This window comes from Xenopus tropicalis, chromosome 2 (genome assembly GCF_000004195.4).
Source record: "Xenopus tropicalis strain Nigerian chromosome 2, UCB_Xtro_10.0, whole genome shotgun sequence".
Classification (NCBI taxonomy): Eukaryota; Metazoa; Chordata; class Amphibia; order Anura; family Pipidae; genus Xenopus; species Xenopus tropicalis.
In genome coordinates, this window is record NC_030678.2 from 149,344,348 (window position 1) to 149,366,122 (window position 21,775).

General features: G+C 43.3%; 2 protein-coding genes across 3 annotated transcripts; one reads left to right on the forward strand and one right to left on the reverse strand.

Moving 5' to 3' along the window:
- The first annotated feature begins 1,021 nt into the window (after positions 1–1,021).
- arl11 (ADP ribosylation factor like GTPase 11) lies at positions 1,022–6,192 on the forward strand. 2 transcript variants are annotated; one of them, XM_031897229.1, is made up of 2 exons: positions 1,022–1,509; positions 5,302–6,192. In XM_031897229.1, the coding sequence occupies exon 2, from the start codon at positions 5,311–5,313 to the stop codon at positions 5,851–5,853; it is 543 nt and encodes a 180-aa protein (XP_031753089.1). In that variant the 5' UTR covers positions 1,022–1,509; positions 5,302–5,310; the 3' UTR covers positions 5,854–6,192. The 2 variants fall into 2 exon arrangements, with proteins under 2 accessions (XP_031753089.1, XP_002935781.1); XM_002935735.5 differs by lacking the exon at positions 1,022–1,509 and adding an exon at positions 1,532–1,825.
- Positions 6,193–14,430: 8,238 nt separating this feature from the next.
- ebpl (EBP like) lies at positions 14,431–21,452 on the reverse strand. The gene is made up of 4 exons (XM_002935736.5): positions 21,115–21,452; positions 17,934–18,003; positions 17,297–17,435; positions 14,431–15,029 (listed from the first exon to the last, which is right to left on the reverse strand). The coding sequence occupies exons 1-4, from the start codon at positions 21,403–21,405 to the stop codon at positions 14,789–14,791; spliced, it is 741 nt and encodes a 246-aa protein (XP_002935782.2). The 5' UTR covers positions 21,406–21,452; the 3' UTR covers positions 14,431–14,788.
- Between the last annotated feature and the right edge of the window lie 323 nt (positions 21,453–21,775).

The following is a 21,775-nucleotide window of genomic DNA, read 5'->3' on the forward strand; positions in this document are numbered from 1 at the left end:
GGGACCCACTCACACTGTACTGTATATATAGAATATAAATGGCACAATATACTGTATATATAGAATATAAATGTCACACTGTACTGTATATATAGAATATAAATGTCACAATGTAAGAATAATTAGTAAGTAATACAGGTTATTACTACATGGTGACAGATACTAGTGCAATTAACATCACTGTAGCATTACCCTCAATGACAGACAAACCTCATTTTCTGCTGGATAATTTGCGACAACCCCTAACTTAGCTTCTCAACAGCTGCCCAGAGCACACTGAGCATGTGCGTGTCGCAGACACTTTCCAAGGTGGGGAGCTCCTATGACAAGTTTAAAGTCCTGGATCATTGCTGCTTTTGAGATGCTCAGACTTTAAGCTGGTGCAGTAAGTACAGTATATAAAATATGGAATTTTTAGCCATATTCAGTTTTTACGGTTTAGTTGTCCTTTAAGCATGCTGAGTTGCATAGCTCCTCCACAGTGTAAAAGGGCAGGTCTGTGCTGCTGCATTCTCATGTGATTATGTAGCTTGAGTTCTTTTGCAATCAGTGACGTGTAAGCATATTTTTTATTTATTCCTGATTCACTGTACCACGCAGTTTAACTTTCCAAACCTGAATGATCATAAAGTACAGGCAGGAATGAGCTATATCATGCCATCTGCTTGTGTGTAGCCAGTTATAGGCTTCTTGCCCTTTGCAGTTTTGTAACTTGGCTTTTATTTGACTCTATAAACATTTAAAAGGTTTCCAGAGAAATCACGGGATAAAGGGGCAGGTCACCTTTAAGTTAACTTTGAGTTTGTTATAGACTATCCTATTCCTAGCAACTTTGCATTTGGTCTTCATTATTTATTTTCTTTTAATTAAATTATTTGTCTTCCTCTTCTGTGTCATTTTAGCTTTCAAATGGGGGTCACTGACCTCAGTGTAGTTCCTGTGAAGCTACAATTTTAATATTATTGCTCATTTTTATTACTTATCTATTTATAGTCCACTCTCTTATTCAAATCACTGTGCGGTTGCTAAGGTAAACAAGACCCTATCAACCAGGTAGCTGGCCTGAAAGCCAAATAGTTGGATCAGCGCGAAAATGGGCATATTGGGGAAAGATCTTCTCATTAAAGCAGCCAAACGAGCACATCCATGTAACAGCGCAGAGGTTATATCTCCATCACTTGCTGCAGAATACATGTGTATATTACCTGTTAACATCATTTTGAGTAATGTATACTTTCTATATCCACAACATATTTCAGTTGTATTTGTTTATTGTGACACCATTGCCATTACTTATGATTTAAAATAAACTGCAGTACAGTTGTTTTTACTCTTGAAATGATTTCTGTTTACCCATCACTGAAAGGCTGTTTAGGATACCGAGCTACAATAATGGAATAACATGTCTGAAATGAATGGAATGAAGTTTCATTGGTTACCCAGCTGTATCACAGCCCTATCTGCTTGGCTACAGTGACCAGCAAAACACACATCTCACCCAGGGCCCAGGTATTGTTTGACTTTCCTGCTCATTGTTCTTCTATCTGTAAAACCTGTTTGGAGAAGTCTGACACGAGTGTTCAGAAATCTATTGCATTGCTACACTATGCAAATACTGAATGCAAGGAATCCGCTCATTGGATGAGGAAGGACAAGCACTTTCGGAAGGAGGTTACGTCGCTGATCCTGCAGTTACTTCTGCTTTGTGCCAGAATGCAGTCTCACAGAGCTGTCTCACAGAGCTGTCTCACAGGCGGCATGAAAAGCACATGAAAAGTACAAATACTCCCGTCACATTCAGTTCTGCAGGTCTATATAGATAAAGGTAAGTGACATTTTAGTGCTAGATTAGAAACATATCTTGACCAGGCTTCTTCTATATATATTATGATGACAGGATTTTTCTGTATTACATACATTGATATCTTATAATCATTTTTATTATTTTAAAATACATTGATGTGAATCTTTATGGGCTGAAATGAATAGCACTTAAAGGAGAAGGAAAAGTACCATGACTGGGGGTTGCCAAAATGTTAGGCATCCCCAGTGATTGTAATCGCTTACCTGATACCCCAGGCCAGTCTCCTGTTAGAAAACTGCCCCAGCCCGGGGTACATGCGAGTGAGCAATCCTCTTTCTTCTTCTTTCTCTGCCCCCCTGTCCATGCGCAGTAGAGTCATTTTAACAAAATGGCAGAGCTTTTTATCCTACTGCTCAAGCGTCAGGCCTGGGATTGCGAAGAAAAAAAATGGAAGGGAGAGGATCGCTTGCTCACAGGCAGCGGCAGTTTTCTCCTAACAGGAGCACCGGCCCGGGGTATCAGGTAAGTGATTACAGTCACTTGGGGGTTACTAAGTATTGAGAACCCCAGTGATTGTACCTTTGCTTCTCCTTTAATCATTTCTTAATAACTTCTCCAAAAACCTTTGGTTAATCATGTTTTCACTGTTTCTTGAGTAACTCAGAGTTTGTGTAAGAAAATCTTAGGAGGATTACTCACTTCTACATATTCCTTTAGTTTGTACGTACAGATGCATAGATATATAACTAGCCAACCAAATAACCTGCCTTTTTTAAGGATGTCAATGTCGCACATTTTTATATAATAGTCATTTTACAGCTATACTAAAGCAACTGCCAAGCAAGGTTCCTTGTGATTCATGTGTGTAAAAATGTTTTTATGAGCATTCATTAAAAATCCTGTGCAGGAAGTGAGTCCCAGCAAATGCTGAATAATGTGTGTATATTAGACAAATTTCATCATGCTAAAGCTGGCCATACACGCACCGATACTATCGTACGAAACCTCGTTTTGTACAATATTCGTTGCTTGTATGGCATGTCGGCAAGTCGACCGATATCGCAGGAAGCTGCTGATATCGGTCGACTCGCTGATCGGCCAGGTTAGAAAATTTTGATCGGGCGCCATAGAAGGTGCCTGACCAAAATCTGCCGTCAGGGCTGAATTGGCAGAAGGAGGTAGAAATCCTATTGTTTCTACCTCCTTATCTGCTGTTTCAGCCCTGACTGTGTGTGGCGGATCTGACGATGTTTCGTGCGACCGATGGTCGCACGAAACATCGTCAGATCGCCACGTGTATGGCCAGCTTAAGTACCACAGTTGTGTGTATGTGCTAGTCTTATTCATTGAGGGGCACGTGTGTACAGTTTAGAGAGAGTATTCTAACAAGTACACGGTTTGTTGGTGGAAATTTCATGGCAAATTAGGGGCATCAAATGCTTTAGCACTGGCTGTGCCTTATAATAGCCCTGAGTGGGATGGGACACAGTTTTGGTTACAGGGCCCCCTTAAACAGTAGCAGTAACTGTGCCACTTGTATGGTAATACTCTGAGCTTTCCATGATACCTACAGCAACCCAGCCAAACAGGTACAAGTAAATGGTTCACTGGCTTATGAATACAACTGACAATTTACAGCATAATCTAGAAGCGTTTATCAGTTCAGCTCTAATAGTGACTGAAACTAACACCCACACCCACTTTCTTTATTATTTTTTATAAAAATAAATATACACCAGCGCAAGTGACTTGGAAATGCTGGATGTTGTCAGTTTATGACAGTCAAGGTGTGGGTGGCCATACCCAGCTTATAACAATTATCTTCGGAATGTGTCAGTACTATTCAGCATGTTTTTGGCTTTAGGGAAAGTATTTCTGTTTCTTATTTACCTTTATAGGCCATATAGAACACAGGCACCCGGGACTGTCCTTTAGCTGACATCTAAAGCTGGCCAAACATGATCTTCCGATCTTTCTTGCGACCATCGGTCGCCTCGCCGACTTGCCATACATGCACCAAATATTGTATGAAAGGAGGTTTCGTACAATATTATCGGTGCGTGTATGGCCACCTTAACCAGACTTTTCACACTTTACTGCTGTCCCTATGTAAAACATGGCAAGCTCCACTAAACCACTAGCAGTCAATGTGGAAAATGGTCAAAATATTTAATAACAGGTTATTCATGCATCTATGGAAATGTTGTGTTATTTTTAGGATGGCAAGACTGGGGCAATTCATTGAGTTCTCTTAAATATCTCTACTATAAATATGGAGCATTGTGGTATAATGCAGGGTTGTCACAATAGATATGGCCCTTCATAGCTACAGTAAATGATTCTACTAAACATCAGGTTATATTTAATTTCCCACAGTGTTTAATTGCCCAGGATATCATCAGCTCCCTCAGATTCATCTGCAGGAACATGTTAATGAAAATACCAATGAGTCAGTTTATACAGCACTCACATTGTTCCAGTAACATTGAGGTAGTGTTTTCTGGATTTTTTTCTGCTAAACTTGGATGAAGAATTATGTTCATGCAATGCAGCAAGCGATTCTCTTGCGCTAAATCTGATTTTGATTTGCTAAGCAGGTAAGGTTATAACTCTGAAATGGGCAGCCAAGTTGCCATGTGTGGAACTACACTAAGGGGCCTATTTATCATGCTGTGTAAAAAAGGCGACAGGTGCCCCTGCCGGCTGTGTCCCCTAATTCCCCCCTCCCTTGCAGGGGCCCCCCTGACCCCCCTTGCAGGGCCCCTCACCCGACGTCCTCCTCCGAACACGCATAATTTAATGCGTCGGGGCAGGAGCAGTCAGGCAGGGGGAGCGCAGGTAAGGGTCGGGTCTGGGCCACCGGGGCCCACTAGAGCCGGGGCCCACCGGGATTTTTCCCAGTGTCCCGGCGGCCCAGTCCGACCCTGATTAGGGGTATAAGCCTTGCTGGTGAACCCATATTTAAACACAGCGGGACACAATGTACCTTAAACAAAGGGCAAAATGTGCATTCTTTTAGGGTGTATATAGTGAATAAAGTATCCCCTATTATAAAATAGGGATATTATAAGTCACCAAGGAGTTCCATGACCATATAAAAACATGACGCAGAAGGCTTAGTGCTTTTATACAGGTCATGGAACTCCGAGGTGACTTCTAATATCCTTATATTTTACAACGGGGGGTAATTTATTCATTATAATATACAAGTTTTAGTGAGTCATGTGACAAAAATGACATCACCAAGCTCTGATGACTGATGACATCACTAAGCACCGTTTATAAGGATATAATTTACAGTTTGATCTCATAGGGAAATGATCAAACTGTATATTATATAAGTATAAATCCTGTTCAACCAAATAATGACTTATTACTGTTTGTTATGTCGTGTTTATTATATAGTGCAGGATTGCTTCTACACTGTTCTGAGGTTAAACATGTTCAGTAATTGGCTGGAAAAATTAATGTTCTCATGATTTGTATTTTTCTTTAAGGACTCCATCATGGGAGGCCAGAATTCTAAACCCTTGCACAAAAAGCAACCCAGAGTTGTAATGATGGGACTTGACTATTCTGGGAAATCAACTATCTTATATAAACTGAAAATCAACCAACTAGTAGAGACATTTCCCACTGTTGGCTTCAACGTGGAGCATATAGAAATGTCTAAAAATGTGTCTGTGACAGTGTGGGATGTTGGAGGCCAAGACAAGCTCAGACCCAACTGGAAGGAGTATTTAGAAGACACCGACGTTCTGATCTTTGTTGTAGACAGTTCGGATCCAGACAGACTCCCAGATGCCACCGCAGAACTACTGAGCATTCTGAACAATGAGAATATGGCAGGCGTTCCGTTCCTAATCCTAGCCAACAAGCAGGATATTACCGACGCTCTCCCTGCAAAGGAACTGAAGCATATTTTGAAGTTGGAAAATTATGATGATAGACCTTGGGAAATACAGAGCTGCAGCGCGTATACCGGAGAGGGCTTGGCTGAAGCAATGAATGCTGTTGCAAGCCTCCTGAAAAGAGTCCAGAACCCATAAATTACTATTTATTTAAGATAACTGGCCCCATAAATGTATGCAGAACATCTGCCAGTCATTTCCAGCATTGTTTACAGAATACTTTTAATGACACTTTATTTAAAATACATAATTTAAAACATTTCATTAGATAATAATATGGATACTTGAAACATGCAGCTGTGGTGCCATAGATACATTGCAGCACATAAGCACTCTATCATTTCTCCACGTGTAACTCCGAAATGACCGATTTGCCGTATTCAGGAGAGAGGGAATTATATAGGCACAAGTACAAACTGCATGTTTTATGTGATATATTTATTTTTTTACAAAATAAAAATTGTTCCTGTTATTGTGGACCATTCTTCTTTTATTGCCCTGGCAGTAGGAGTAAGGACTATTCCCAAGAATCTTAGCCTATTTATACAATTTGTAGCTAGAATGTTATAATTGGTGTGCTGGATTTTGTGCAGATTTAATAACTCACAGATGCATTTTATTGTTGTTTTAGTTCTATATATATAGTAAATAATTGAGATATAAGGATATAATAAGTCAGAGAGGAGTTCCACATATAAAGGGATGAGGGTGAAGGCTAAGTGCTTTTGTACAGGTCATGGAATGCTGAGGTTACTTTTAATATCAAAAAGAACATGCATTTGTAGCCTTACAGGGGCAAAGTTCTTTGGCTGCTGGGGTCAGCGACCCCCATTTGAAAGCTGGAAAAGGGCAGAAAAGGTAGGCAAATAATTAAAAACCATAAAAAATAAAAAATGAAGACCAATTAAAAAGTTGCTAAAAAGGGCCATTCTATAAGATGCTGGTAATGGCAGATTCTGTTAATGCCTATAAGAGGGGCCTGGATAAGTTCTTGATCAATCAGAATATCCAAGGCTATTGTGATACTAATATCTACAGTTAGTATTAGTGGTTGTATATATATAGTTTATGTATGTGAGTGTATAGATTGGTAAGTTTGGGTTAGGTGTGCTGGGTTTACTTGGATGGGTTGAACTTGATGGACACTGGTCTTTTTTCAACCCTATGTAACTATGTAACTATGTAAATGTTAACCTGAAAGAGAATCACCCCTTTAAACAGCAACAGTTCTGTTTCTTGCCAGTGCTCCAATCTTTCGGGGCTGAGGGACGGCAAGGTGTTAGTGTAATGGCACTCAAGGCCAATGGCACTGAATGCATTTTTGTAGCTCTCTGGGTGGGGACAAAATGGTTAAAAAGCCCCTAATTCACTTGCATGGGAATTACCTGCTTGTGTAACTGATAATGAGCTATAATGCACGAGAGCCACGGTGCTTAGTGATGTCATCAATTATAAGTAGTGTTTAGTGATGTAATTTCTGTCACATGACTTACTGAAAGGTGTGTATTATAATAAAAAATGTCCCCCTCTTTGTAAAATATGAGGATATTAGAAGTCACCTCGGAGTTCCATGACCTGTATTAAAGCTCTCTGCTTTCGGCCTTGTGGCTTTACTTGGTCATAGAACTACTTGGTGACTTAATATTTCCTTATATTTTACAACAGAGGGCACACTATTCACTATATAATACACAAGAGCCATGAATGTCCTGTAAATGATATCCTTATAAACGGTGCTTAGTGATATTATTTCTGTCACGTGACTCTCTGGAATTTGTGTATAATAATTAATAATGTTCCCCCTGCTGTAATATATGAGGATATAAGAAGTCACCTTAAAGATCCATTATCTGTATAAATACAATTGTGCTTCAGCCTCGTATATGGTCGTGGAACTCCTCTGTATCTTATAACATCCTTATATTATACAATAGAGGGTACGTTATTCACTATATAAACCCACCCACGGAGCTACAAAATTCTCTCAAACTACTGTCTAACCCATTATTACTTGGTGCTGCTACTTCTTGCCAGAACCCACATAAACCTGCCTGTAAGACCCCATAAACCCGTGCTATATGCCCTGTTATTAGCCGGCTTTCCTTCGACAGCATTGCTGGCAAGACTCATTTCCTTAAGCACAAGCCATGCTCTTTGTCTGTTAGCACAGGTGCTAAACCCAGTAAAACCTGTATCGCAAGGATAAAGATCTAAGTACATTCACTGAGCCGTACCTAAATATAATGTTTGTATAAACTGCATGGCCGACATGAGGCAAAAATCTTTATGCTGATAAAAATGCTGCCAAATTTTGCAACTGTTTTGCAAACAGAGAATTTCTAATATTGGCAAAACAATGACCTCAGAACGGGAGATGGTGTATTATTCCCAGTAACTGGTTTGCAGCTGGGTTTCCTATGGGGCTCGTGGTGCACTGGTGGCACAGGCATGCATCAAGGAGACAGTGCTTCATAATGGTCCGCTTGTCACTATGGAATGGGAGGGGGAGTAGAACTGAAAGTCATGGGGATGGTAGTGGCCATAGGCAGAGAATACTGAAGGTTTAAGGAGAAGCTTCCCCAAAAAGAGATTAACTGCTCTCTCACTCTCTCTCTATCTCTCTATATATATATAGTTATTCCTTTACCAATGTATTGGTACCCTTCCCAGACTATAATATCACCTTTTCTCCTGGTAGTGGCCGTTTCTCAACTGTAGAATTCTTTATGGAAAGTACATTCCTGTTTTCACTTTACCGCTTCCTCTTCTGCAGAGCAGCACAATAAGCTGGCATAGTATTATAACTGTGCGGTAAAACATATGCTCTGACACAAACAGCAGTGAGAGTACAATATGGTATGTATGTGAGCCACAGGGGGGGCAGCAAGAGAATCCCAGTTGGTGAAGCCTCTGGCCATAATCTGTGCTGAATCAAACATACAGCCTTCGTGCTGCTGCACACAACCATATGGCACAAGTATGGAAATTATTCATTGTGCTTGACCTAGGGGCTGATTTACTAACCCACGAATCCGACCCGAATTGGAAAAGTTCCGACTTGAAAACGAACATTTTGCGACTTTTTTCGTATGTTTTGCGATTTTTTCGGATTCTGTACGAATTTTTCGTTACCAATACGATTTTTGCGTAAAAACGCAAGTTTTTCGTATCCATTACGAAAGTTGCGTAAAAAGTTGCGCATTTTTCGTAGCGTTAAAACTTACGCGAAAAGTTGCGCATTTTTCGTAGCGTTAAAACTGCGCAACTTTTCGCGTAAGTTTTAACGCTACGCAAAATGCGCAACTTTTTACGCAACTTTCGTAATGGATAGGAAAACTCGCGTTTTTACGCAAAAATCGTATTGGATCCGAAAAATTCGTAAAGAATCCGAAAAAATCGCAAAGTACCGATCATTACGAAAAAAACGCAATCGGACTCCATTCGACCCGTTCGTGGGTAAGTAAATCAGCCCCTTACTGTTTATCTTGTACATTTATAAATCTTTACTTACTGGAATAGAAGTGCTGGTGTATAGAGTGGTGTTCTTTATCGGCTCTGCAGTGTTCTTTTATCTGTGCAGACTAATAGAACATCATTTTAAAGGCATTTTATATTGCTTAGACCAGTGATCCCCAACAAGTGGCTCCCCAACCCCTTGGATGTTGCTCCCAGTGGCCTCAAAGCAGGGGCTTATTTTTGAATTCCTGGCTTGAAGGCAAGTTTTGGTTGCATAAAACCAGGTGTACTGCCAAACAGAGCCTCCTGTAGGCTGCCAGTCCATATAGGGGCTACCAAATAGGCAATCACAGTTCTTATTTGGCACCCCATGAACCTTTTCACATGCTTGTGTTGCTCTCCAACTCTTTTCACATTTAAATGTGGCTCATGGGTAAAAAGGGTTGGGGACCCCTGGCTTAGACTATTGCAACCTCTTCTTTATGGGCCTGCCACTCACTCGCTCATCCTCTCACTCATTGTCCAACCACAAAACCACCTCTTGCGGCACCACTCCTGACCCCTGCGCTGTTACCAATACATTCTCACACTCCCCTACAAAGCTCTCGGTGACAGTGTTGCTCCTTTCAAACCTCATCTCCAGATTGAACCACTTCACTCCTCTAATGATCTAAAGTTTCTGCAGGTCCAATAACCTCTTCAGATGCATGCCGCCAAGTCTTCCCCAGAGCAGCTTCCTACCTAAGGAATTCAGACACTCCCCGTCAGAGCTTTACATGTTCTAATTAAATCTCACCTTTTGTGTGAAGCTTACAAACTTACCTAATTACCTAGTAACAGATATGGGAAGTCACCCATTTCTGCCAGTCACATTCTGCTGACCCATCATCTCCTCACTTAAGCTGGCCATACACGCACCGATACTATCGTACAAAACCTCGTTTCGTACGATATTCGGTGCGTGTATGGCATGTCGGCGAGTCGACTGATATCACAGGAAGCTGCTGATATCGGTCGACTCGCCGATCGGCCAGGTTAGAAAATTTTGATCGGGTGCCATAGAAGGCGCCTGAGCAAAATCTGCCGTCAGGGCTGAATCGGCAGAAGGAGGTAGAAATCCTATTGTTTCTACCTCCTTATCTGCTGTTTCAGCCCTGACTGTGTGTGGCGGATCTGACGATGTTTCGTGCAACCGATGGTCGCACGAAACATCGTCAAATCGCCACGTGTATGGCCAGCTTAAGGCTGATGTCCCATGGAGCGAGTTAGTTGCCCGAGATAGATCTCTGCTACTGCTTCAAAATGGCTTTCCACCAATAAATCAGACATGACAATGATGACAATATTTCTCTTACAGATACTCCCCCCACTGTTACATATTTTATACCTTGTGTATAAATGAAGCTGATCCTATAGATTGTATGTCCTTGAGGGCAGGAATCTCATTACTTAATATTTCAATTTGTGTGTAAATCATTATGTACACGGCACTGCAGAAAATATGGCTGCTTTATTGCTAAATAAATACATATATGAATATAAAAATAATATGTAACTTACTAACAATAGGGCATAATCATTTCCTGTATTAAATAAAAAAATAAATTAAAAAATTAATTATATAAAAATAATATGTAACTTACTATTAATAGGGCATAATCATTTCCTGTATTGTATGGGACTTTCCAAATATCCCAAGCAGCTGACTCAGGAGTCGTGCAAGTGTCACTACCAGTTGTCCATAGCGTAACACTTACTTAACTTTGGGTTAGTGTAATAAAAGATGTAAATTTAGCATCAGGTCTAGTATCTCACAGCAACCAATCAGATGCTTGCTTTCTAGCAGTTAACTAGTCAGTGTTACTGATTGGTGCTATAGTTTGCTGGTTGCTATAGATTACTCCACCCTGTACAAATTCAGCGATGCTTATTAAACTGATCTTTACGGGTTTGGATTTTGCTTGAAACAATGAATTTGGCCATTGGCCAATAATATATATGTATATATATGTATATGCAGTGTTCATACAATATGTACATTATTTTAGATTGTAAGCTCTATGTAACTGTACTTTTTATTTATTTTTATTAATTTTTGTACACTGTATTTATCAATTATTGTAATGACCCCCTATGGTTTATTTATTGTTCTGCAGTACTGTGCTGCATACATAAGTAGTGCTCAGGGGCGCTGCTGCCATGAGGGGGTTGAGAAACTCGCCTCAGCCGCCAGTGCCCCGTAAGTGACCAGGGGTGGCCAAAAGCCCGGGGGGCGCCATCATTAAAGCCACCAAGATTCTGCCTTTTTCAGCAGGATTCTGCTGAACCCATGGCTTTGGCCGAACCGAATCCGAATCCTTAAAATCATGTGACTTTTCATCACATAAACACAGAAGCTAAAAATTGTTTGCGGTGCACCAAGCGTGCAGCTCTTTTTCACCCTTCAGTGTTTTGCTTTGCATTCGGCTGGATCTTTCACAAAGGATTCGGAGCTCGGCCGAATCCCAGAATAGTGGATCCCTATTTTCTACCATAAAAGCAGATTGTTCTAAAGATAGCAGCGTTTAGCTGTTAGTCTCCAGTATGAATCATTGTAGAGACACGGAATGCACATTGTTCCTCCTTTTAAATGTTACCTTATTGGTGTGAAGGGCAGAAGTATGCGTGACACATGTAGCACGTGAGAAGGGTTAGTCATACAGGGCTGAGCGTTCCTCAAACAAATACACCTATGGGAAGCGCACTGCCAGGGACACAGGGCTCAGTCATGCCTAGAAAGGAATGCTGGGAAGCCCTAATCCACACACTGAAAATGGTTTATCTGTCAGTATATTTATATCCACAAATAAGGTAGAACCAAAACATTGACTTCATTGTGTGAGTTTTTTAAAGTCCCTTGAGTGCTCACGTTTAATGCTCTGGAGTGTACTGGAGTGGACTTGTGTTTTTACTGACAGATTCTTTGAGAAATGTGGTTTTTTAGCATTTCTACAGAGCATATTTACATTGGTTACATGTTCCTGAATGCTTTATTGACATGGGATGTGGATGTTTCCAGCTTCACCGAGCCACTGGGAGCAACAGCACCTTATACATACTTTTTTTTTTCTTTTTCTTCTTCTTGGGAGATGAAGGCAGCCAAGGCGTGTGTGTGTGCCCGGATATGTGCAGATCATGGAACGTGTGTTCTTTACATCGCGTGGGGTTTGTGACATCACTGGCGCATGTCTAACCCAACATGGCGTAGGGAGCACGCTTACCTGCATCTGCACACATCCGGGCACACTGGTCACATTGGGCCCCTAGGCTGTAGCCTAAGTATCCATTAATCTGCCCCTTTGTACAGTCAAGTGGCCTGTCTGTCTGGTATTTGTTAGTTGTTATACTTGTAAGATGGATGCAAGATGTCTTTGTCTAATAGGGAACCATTTTGGTGGTCTGCACAAACATGTGCAGGTGATGAAGATGTTCTTCAAGAAAACAGAATTCAGCTTTAAACTACATCTAAAGCATTCAGGAATGGAAGGGTGGATTAGGTGGATACAAAAAAACACAGGAAGAGAAATATAAGATCTAATGGAATAAACGAACCCAAAGCAGCTTACGAAAGCCTGTTAACTGTATTCAATGATCCTCACATTATTAAAGATATAGAACATCTTCGGTGATTTTAGAGGTGACACATGGGAAAGCTTCAGAAAATCACTAAAGTTGTTCTATATCTTTAATAAAAAACTTGTGGCTTTGTCAAACAGTACAAATGTCAATAGAAAACAGAAAAAGACACAAGAAGACTTGGATAGCCAAGCCAATATATGAGCTTATAATACCACATGTAAGACTTCATCCTAGTTAGTGTATATCTAGAATAATCTAGAATAATATCTAGAATAATATAATTCCATATTTGGCAGCACTAGTCAAGAATCTCAAGCTGCATTGCTTTCTAAAATGATGTTCTATGGAGCATAAAAATGAGTGACACTTTTTAACTTTGTTAAGCATCTATGTATATAGTTAGTAAAAGGTATCTATGCTCGTTGGATTGTATGTTTAGTGGACTGCACAGCATTCACACCTTGCAGCGGCAGGATGGTAAATGTTTTTATATTGTCCCACCACTTGCACCTCTTACAAACTTATGTGACTCACGCAGACGCAATGACAGCGCAGAGAAGCGTGACGGGGATAGGCAGGCGTGTGGGTCTGTAGGGGCAAATCCAACATTTCACCACCCAGGGGGCCACCAAGATCACAGACGTTTCAATTTAGAACAATCTTTATTGAAATTGAATTATTTTTGGGTTTGTGCAAAAAACGCGAGTATGTATGTAAATTACAGACAGTGGGTGATGGGCCTGTTACTGCAGGTGAGTGGGTGAGAGTCAAAATGTAATGTTTATGTATTTTTTCTAAGCACAACTGAATGAGCTCATGTCAAAAATGAGGGTATATTTTCCCATTAAAGAAAAGCTAAACCTTTTAAATCTTCGGTTCAAAGATTCCAAGCTATAAAAAATGTATATTACTAAAACAATGACTTGTGTAACAACTGCTCCACCTGCTGGTCAGATTTGAACATAGTTCAGTCCATGAACCAAATACAAGCGTTCAGATGTTGCTCTGCTCAGAGATTTGATTCAACACAATTCAATGTAAAGGTGGCCATACACGGGCAGATGAAAGCTGCCAACGGAATAAGTCAGAAGCTTCTTGGCCTGTGTATGGGGCCCTCAGATAGACCTACCAGACAACTGGCCAGATGTGAATGAGGCAGGTCTAAAAATCCCACCAGGACGAAGAGCACTTCGTTGATGTGGTCCTTGTGCTAAAGCCTGTATCCCTTTGGATGAATCTGATATTGCCCATCTCAGTGTGGGTATATAGGGGCAAGATCCACACATTTGGTGACCTTGCCTAATGAGCAGATGTTTCAGCTTAAAACTGGGTCGATCCACAATGATTTTTAAATAGCAAACAAAAACTTTGACTACCTAAAAACCTTTATTTAAGGAAAAAAAACTCAACCACACTGCGTGTCAGTGCATTAAAATTGCTCCTGCTGAAACAAACCAATCGAAATCTGTCGGCAACCCTTTTGCATCTTGGGGTTTGGTGTATCCTCTTAGGTCCATAACATTGACTGAAGACACTTTTTCCCTTATTTTGCTAATGATTTATAATTCAACAAGCCAGTGTCAGATTCCGGGCAGCACCTCCCCACTGCCCAAGTGTCAGGAACACAAATTCAGCCAACTGCACAGTCCAAATAATAGAGTTTATTACAAAAATATTATAAAGGGAATTTGTGGATACACAAATTATTTAAAAACAGTTGCCCAATTATTTCTTATACCTCAAGTTCAATTGTGTTATTATATGAAAATTTTGTCATACAAAAAAGTCTATGGTGCAGTCTGGGGGGGAAGGGGGGAATAAAAATCTGCTGGAGGGCCAGATAAAACCTCTAAGGGGCCTCCAGTGGGACAGCCCTGATTCAACATACGTATGACAATCTCATCACATTAGAAATGATGAAATAGTGTTTCAATGGGATATGCATTTGGTCCAATCAGGGATTGAATCCATAATAAAATAATTAAGTAAATTGTTCCCTTCATCGTAACTTCTTTCCTGCGCCTCGTTTATTTGAATGCATCCCTTTCAATTCCAGCCAAGACTGCCAGAGTAAGAGCCCGGGTATCAAAACCCAAATGCCATTAAAGAACACTAAGTAGAGCCAGAGGTAAAGCCAGTTGGAGGTGTTGAGGCTGGGGCTGCCGATTAGCCAGTCTGGACAAAAGGTCATCCATCCGCCATATAACTCACATACGCACAGAGTGATCTGTATGAAGTGCCTGCAACAGAAAGAGAAATATTATATATATATATATATATATATCATACACACAAGTCACGATTCATTTGTAAACTATATCATGGTATATGACAGTTAATGATGCCATGTTTTCCGGATAAGGGATCTTTCTGTAATTTGGATAACCATACTTTATGTCATTGCATGAACCCAATAGGATTATTTTGCATCCAATAAGGATTAATTATATCTTAGTTGGGATCAAGTACAGGTACTGTTTTATTATTACAGAGAAAAGGGAATCATTTAACCATTAAATAAACCCAATAGGGCTGTTCTGCCCCCAATAAGGGGTAATTATATCTTAGTTGGGATCAAGTACAGGTACTGTTTTATTATTACAGAGAAAAGGGAATCATTTAACCATTAAATAAACCCAATAGGGCTGTTCTGCCCCAATAAGGGGTAATTATATCTTAGTTGGGATCAAGTACAGGTACTGTTTTATTATTACAGAGAAAAGGGAATCATTTAACCATGAAATAAACCCAATAGGGCTGTTCTGCCCCCAATAAGGGATAATTATATCTTAGTTGGGATCAAGTACAGGTACTGTTTTATTATTACAGAGAAAAGGGAATCATTTAACCATTAAATAAACCCAATAGGGCTGTTCTGCCCCAATAAGGGGTAATTATATCTTAGTTGGGATCAAGTACAGGTACTGTTTTATTATTACAGAGAAAAGGGAATCATTTTTACTAATTAGAATAATATATATAAACGCAACACCTTTGTGATATATATATGTGTGTGTGTGTGTGTGTGTGAGTGTGTGTGAAATGTTCACTCATTGGGATTTACTGAATATATTTTAATAGTATCCACTTTTTATGAATATCAAAAGAATAAATTATATAAATACATGAACTCTTAGCTGGGGGTATAGTAACTGGTTACTGGTTTTTAGCTCTTACTGTTACCCCGAAAAGACAATAGTGGTGTGAGTTAAGGTCCCCATACACGAGATGATTCTAGCTGCCAATATCAGTCCCTTAGACCAATTCAGCAGCTTATCGGCCCATGTATGGGCACTACTGATGGGCCTGCCCGACCAACATCTGGCCTGAAATCGGGCAGGTTTGACGGGGACGGCATCGGCTCGTTGATGTGGTCCCTGAAGCGGCGGGCGCCTATACCCGTCTTTCTAATTTGATCATTTGGCCCCGGGTCAAACAACCGAATTAGCCCAATTTCACCCACCCATAAGTGGGTGATATCAGAAGATCTGCTTGCTTGATGACCTCGCCAAGCGAGCAGATCTTAGCGTATATGGCCACCTTAACACTATCTTGACTGAACAGTCTTATCAGCTTTAACTGATTTTATTTGGGTTTGTATATTTAACAATTTATCTGTGAGTTCCTCAAGCTAACCTTTAAGGCTCTGGCATTTCGGGGAGATTAGTCGCCCGCGAACAGGGAGATTTGTCACGGGCGACTAATCTCCCCATGTGCCACAGCCCTTAGGGTGAAGACTACTTTTTAATGGCAACTAAACGCCAGAAAATACCCTGCCATAGACAATACTGAGAACTGCCTCTGCTAAAAAACACGTAGAGAAAATTATCAGTAAATTAGCAGCCATGTCTCTTTTAGCAGCCATGACAAGTAGCTGCTACTAGTAGCTCAGTGTGTATTCACACTTACTACAGGCTGCGAGCAGTCATGCTGTGAGTCGCTAGATTTCCCCTGCTGTAACTGCCAATTCAGCAATCTGCAAAGTAACTGACACACAGCATGGAGTGTTTTCAGTAGAAAAAAAATGTTAGATTGAGGTTGCTAGTAGCAGCTACTTTTTCACAGCTACTAAATGCCAGAATATACCCTGCCATAGACAATACTAGGAAATGCCTCTGCTAAAATACCCGTAGAGACAATTATCAGTAATTGATCAGTATTGTCTGTTTTAGTAGCCTCGACAAGTAGCTGCTACTAGTACTAGTAGTAATAGTAATAGAAGCCCCAAAGTCTGCTCTACCTTCAGTAACCAAACAGCAGGTGGCATTTAGTAATCACCTGTTTTAAAAGAAACCATAGAAATGGTTGCAATGAGGTATCAGACATTGTAACAACTTACTACAATTTCCCTGGTTTGGGCTATTTAGTAACATGGACAATTAGGCACTGGCCCAGACAAACAGCAACCATTTGCACATTCATTCAGGGAAGCCCTGACTGGTTGCTATGGGATATCAGACCTAGGAAAATTATGCCCCTTATAATATAACAAGAAATGTTTTCTCACCTGTAGTATTTATCTTTGATAATGGCATAAATGAGAAGCAATGCTAACAGTCCATCTAAAACAACAGTAAGGATTTCGAGGGACACGATGGTTGGATCAGAATGGAGCCAGCGGGTATCGGCTTTGCCATATTCTTTCCCTGGAAATAGGAATATACAGACATAATGTTGTGCAGGAGGTGCATATGATGCGGGTAAACGTACGGCACTGAATTATAGTATCTGTCCCATTCCAATTTGACGAAAAATTCACAAAATTGCAAAAATTTGCAAAAGCATTATTATCATGGCAACTTTTTTTAAAGACATTCAGTGTTGTTTTGCACCAAAACCTGCAGAAAATATTTTTCAACACTATTCTGGCTTAAAAGGCATTTTCGGATGCTCAACTAATATCAGTAGGTTTGCATCTTCTCACTTGCTAAAAAGGAATCCAGCCCCTTATATACTGTGAGCTATGGGATGTATCTCTGGGAACCCACTGTACTTGGCAGGGCACAGGAAGCCAACGTAACCAATGAGCTAATAGCTGGGCCCTAACAGTACAGGGCCCCAGGATCACTGACAGAGCAGCTTTGGTTGCTGGGTCAGAACACCAATATGCAATGTGCAGAGAGACAAGACAAGTGCTTACATACATAGCGAGGCGAGGATATTGTCAGACGATGCCACAGTCCCTGTTAGGGAGAAGTAAACAAAGGGACCCTCCTGGAAAGAAAAACAGCATCTGAGACTCATATCCATTGGCAAAGCATAGGAATAATCAGTATGTGAACTACCCCTTCCAATCCTTTGGGATAGATTCGGCCAAACACCAAACTGAACCACAGAGGGGTAGGAGAGTGGGCAAGGTATGCCAGGTATGGGCGCTGGGTGCCTTATGGAACATGTAACATAAACTGCACATTGCCAGTCATTCTTGGATAGGGATAAAGTGGCACAAATACTCTAAGCTGCCCTTTGCGCATACAGTGGGGGGGGGCCTTTGCGCATACAGTAGGGGGGGGGCCTTTGCGCATACAGTAGGGGGGGGCCTTTGCGCATACAGTAGGGGGGGCCTTTGCGCATACAGTAGGGGGGGGCCTTTGCGCATACAGTAGGGGGGGCCTTTGCGCATGCAGTAGGGGGGGGCCCTTTGCGCATACAGTAGGGGGGGGGCCTTTGCGCATACAGTAGGGGGGCCTTTGCGCATACAGTAGGGGGGCCTTTTGCGCAAAGGGCCCTTTGCGCATACAGTAGGGGGGCCTTTGGCACATACAGTAGGGGGGCCTTTGCGCATACAGTAGGGGGGCCTTTGCGCATACAGTAGGGGGCCCTTTGCGCATACAGTAGGGGGCCCTTTGCGCATACAGTAGGGGGGCCCTTTGCGCATACAGTAGGGGGGCCTTTTGCGCATACAGTAGGGGGCCTTTGGCACATACAGTAGGGGGCCCTTTGCGCATACAGTAGGGGGCCTTTGCGCATACAGTAGGGGGCCTTTGCGCATACAGTAGGGGGCCCTTTGCGCATACAGTAGGGGGGCCCTTTGCGCATACAGTAGGGGGGCCTTTGGCCATACAGTAGGGGGCCCTTGCGCATACAGTAGGGGGGCCTTTGCGCATACAGTAGGGGGGCCCTTTGCGCATACAGTAGGGGGGCCTTTGGCACATACAGTAGGGGGCCCTTTGGCACATACAGTAGGGGGCCCTTTGCGCATACAGTAGGGGGGCCTTTGCGCATACAGTAGGGGGCCCTTTGGCACATACAGTAGGGGGCCCCTTTGCGCACATACAGTAGGGGGCCTTTGCGTAGGGGCCCTTTGCGCATACAGTAGGGGCCCTTTGCGCATACAGTAGGGGCCTTTTGCGCATACAGTAGGGGGCCTTTGCGCATACAGTAGGGGGCCTTTGCGCATACAGTAGGGGGCCTTTGCCGCATACAGTAGGGGCGCATACAGTAGGGGGCCTTTGCGCATACAGTAGGGGGCGCGCATACAGTAGGGGCCTTTGCGCATACAGTAGGGGGGCCCTTTGCGCATACAGTAGGGGCATACAGTAGGGGGGCCTTTGCGCATACAGTAGGGGGCCTTTGCGCATACAGTAGGGGGCCCTTTGGCACATACAGTAGGGGGCCTTTATACAGTAGGGGCCCTTTGCGCATACAGTAGGGGCCTTTGCGCATACAGTAGGGGGGCCCCCTTTGCGCATACAGTAGGGGGCAGTAGGGGGCCCTTTGCGCATACAGTAGGGGCCCTTTGCGCATACAGTAGGGGGGCCCTTGCGCATACAGTAGGGGGGCCCTTTGCGCATACAGTAGGGGGCCTTTTGCATACAGTAGGGGCCTTTGGCCATACAGTAGGGGGCCCTTTGCGCATACAGTAGGGGGGCCCTTTGCGCATACATAGGGGCAGTAGGGGGCCTTTGCGCATACAGTAGGGGGGCCTTTGCGCATACAGTAGGGGGCGCATACAGTAGGGGGGCCTTTGCGCATACAGTAGGGGGCCCTTTGGCACATACAGTAGTTTGCGCATACAGTAGGGGGGCCTTTGGTAGGCACATACAGTAGGGGCCCTTTGCGCATACAGTAGGGGGGCCTTTGCGCATACAGTAGGGGCCTTTGCGCATACAGTAGGGGGCGCATACAGTAGGGGGGCCTTTGCGCATACAGTAGGGGGGCAGTGCGCATACAGTAGGGGGCGCATACAGTAGGGGCATACAGTAGGGACATCAGTAGGGGCATACAGTAGGGGGCCCTTTGCGCATACAGTAGGGGGGCGCGCATACAGTAGGGGGGCCCTTTGCGCATACAGTAGGGGCCCTTTGCGCATACAGTAGGGGCGCATACAGTAGGGGGCCTTTGCGCATACAGTAGGGGGCCCTTTGCGCATACAGTAGGGGGCCCTTTGCGCATACAGTAGGGGCCCTTTTACAGTAGCCTTTGCGCATACAGTAGGGGGGGCCTTTTGCGCATACAGTAGGGGGCCCTTTGCGCATACAGTAGGGGGGCACTTTTGCGCATACAGTAGGGGGGCCTTTGGCACATACAGTAGGGGGCCCTTTGCGCATACAGTAGGGGGCCCTTTGCGCATACAGTAGGGGCCCTTTGCGCATACAGTAGGGGCCTTTGCACATACAGTAGGGGCCCTTTGCGCATACAGTAGGGGGCCACAATACAGTAGGGGGCCCTTTGCGCATACAGTAGGGGGCCCTTTGCGCATACAGTAGGGGGCGCATACAGTAGGGGGCATACAGTAGGGGGGCACATACAGTAGGGGCCCTTGCGCATACAGTAGGGGGGTAGGGGGCCCTTTGCACATACAGTAGGGGGGCCCTTTACAGTAGGGGGCCCTTTGCGCATACAGTAGGGGGCCCTTTGCGCATACAGTAGGGGGGCCCTTTGCGCATACAGTAGGGGGGCCCTTTGCACATACAGTAGGGGCCTTTGCACATACAGTATGGGGGGCCCTTTGCACATACAGTAGGGGGGCCCTTTGCGCATACAGTAGGGGCCCTTTTCGCATACAGTAGGGGGCCCTTTGGCACATACAGTAGGGGGGCCCTTTGCGCATACAGTAGGGGTTTTTTTCGCAAACAGTAGGGGGGCCCTTTGCGCATACAGTAGGGGGGCCCTTTGCGCATACAGTAGGGGGGGTTCGCATACAGTGGGTGGGTGGGTGCAGGGGGCTGTGCTGTTGCTGCTGGGAATTACAATGGGGCAAACTATAGCGCAATACACATGGCATATCGCTATTAAAGGGCTAAACGTGGGGAAAAGCTGCCAGGCAGTGCCCTCTCACCTGTGTCGCTGCGACTGATAGAGGGACACAAGCTTTATACTCACAAGGGTGAAATGCACAATGGCATCATAGAAGAGCCAGACAAGCACCCATCTGTCAGTGGCCGAACTCTTCCCGCCCAGGCGCCGAGCAAGGGCCCAGCCGAGCAGCAGCTGAGCGGCACAGGCAGCCAAGGAGCACACCGTCACGGAGCTGATTAAGGCTGGGGGCTGCGCTGACTCTGCCATGGCTCCGCTCTGAGGAATCGCACATCTAGTACTGGCTTCCAACCCGGGGAGAGTCAGGGCCGGGGTACAGACCGCAGAGCTGACTGGCTGATCGGAGGATCGGCTCATGTGGAACCCGCCCCCTCACCATGGCAACATCGGCTGCCAGCTTCTATCTCATTCCCGTGTTACAAAGTGCAAGTTTCTGTAGGTTACTGATAAATACTGATAGAAACTGATAGATACTGACACATACATATAGATACTGATAGAAACTGATAAATACTGATGCATACATATAGATACTGATAGAAACTGATAAATACTGATGCATACATATAGATACTGATAGAAACTGATAAATACTGATGCATACATATAGATACTGATAGAAACTGATGCATACATGTAGATACTGATAGAAACTGATGCATACATATAGATACTGATAGAAACTGATAAATACTGATGCATACATGTAGATACTGATACATACTCC

Coding starts and splice junctions, on each gene's coding strand:
- arl11 (XM_031897229.1), top strand. CDS start 5,311: ATGGGAGGCCAGAATTCTAAACCCTTGCACAAAAAGCAACCCAGAGTT.
- ebpl (XM_002935736.5), bottom strand. CDS start 21,405: ATGAGCCGATCCTCCGATCAGCCAGTCAGCTCTGCGGTCTGTACCCCG. Junction 18,004..21,114: donor CCATTGTGCATTTCACCCTT/GTGAGTATAAAG, acceptor TTTTCTTTCCAG/GAGGGTCCCTTTGTTTACTT. Junction 17,436..17,933: donor CAATATCCTCGCCTCGCTAT/GTATGTAAGCAC, acceptor TCCTATTTCCAG/GGAAAGAATATGGCAAAGCC.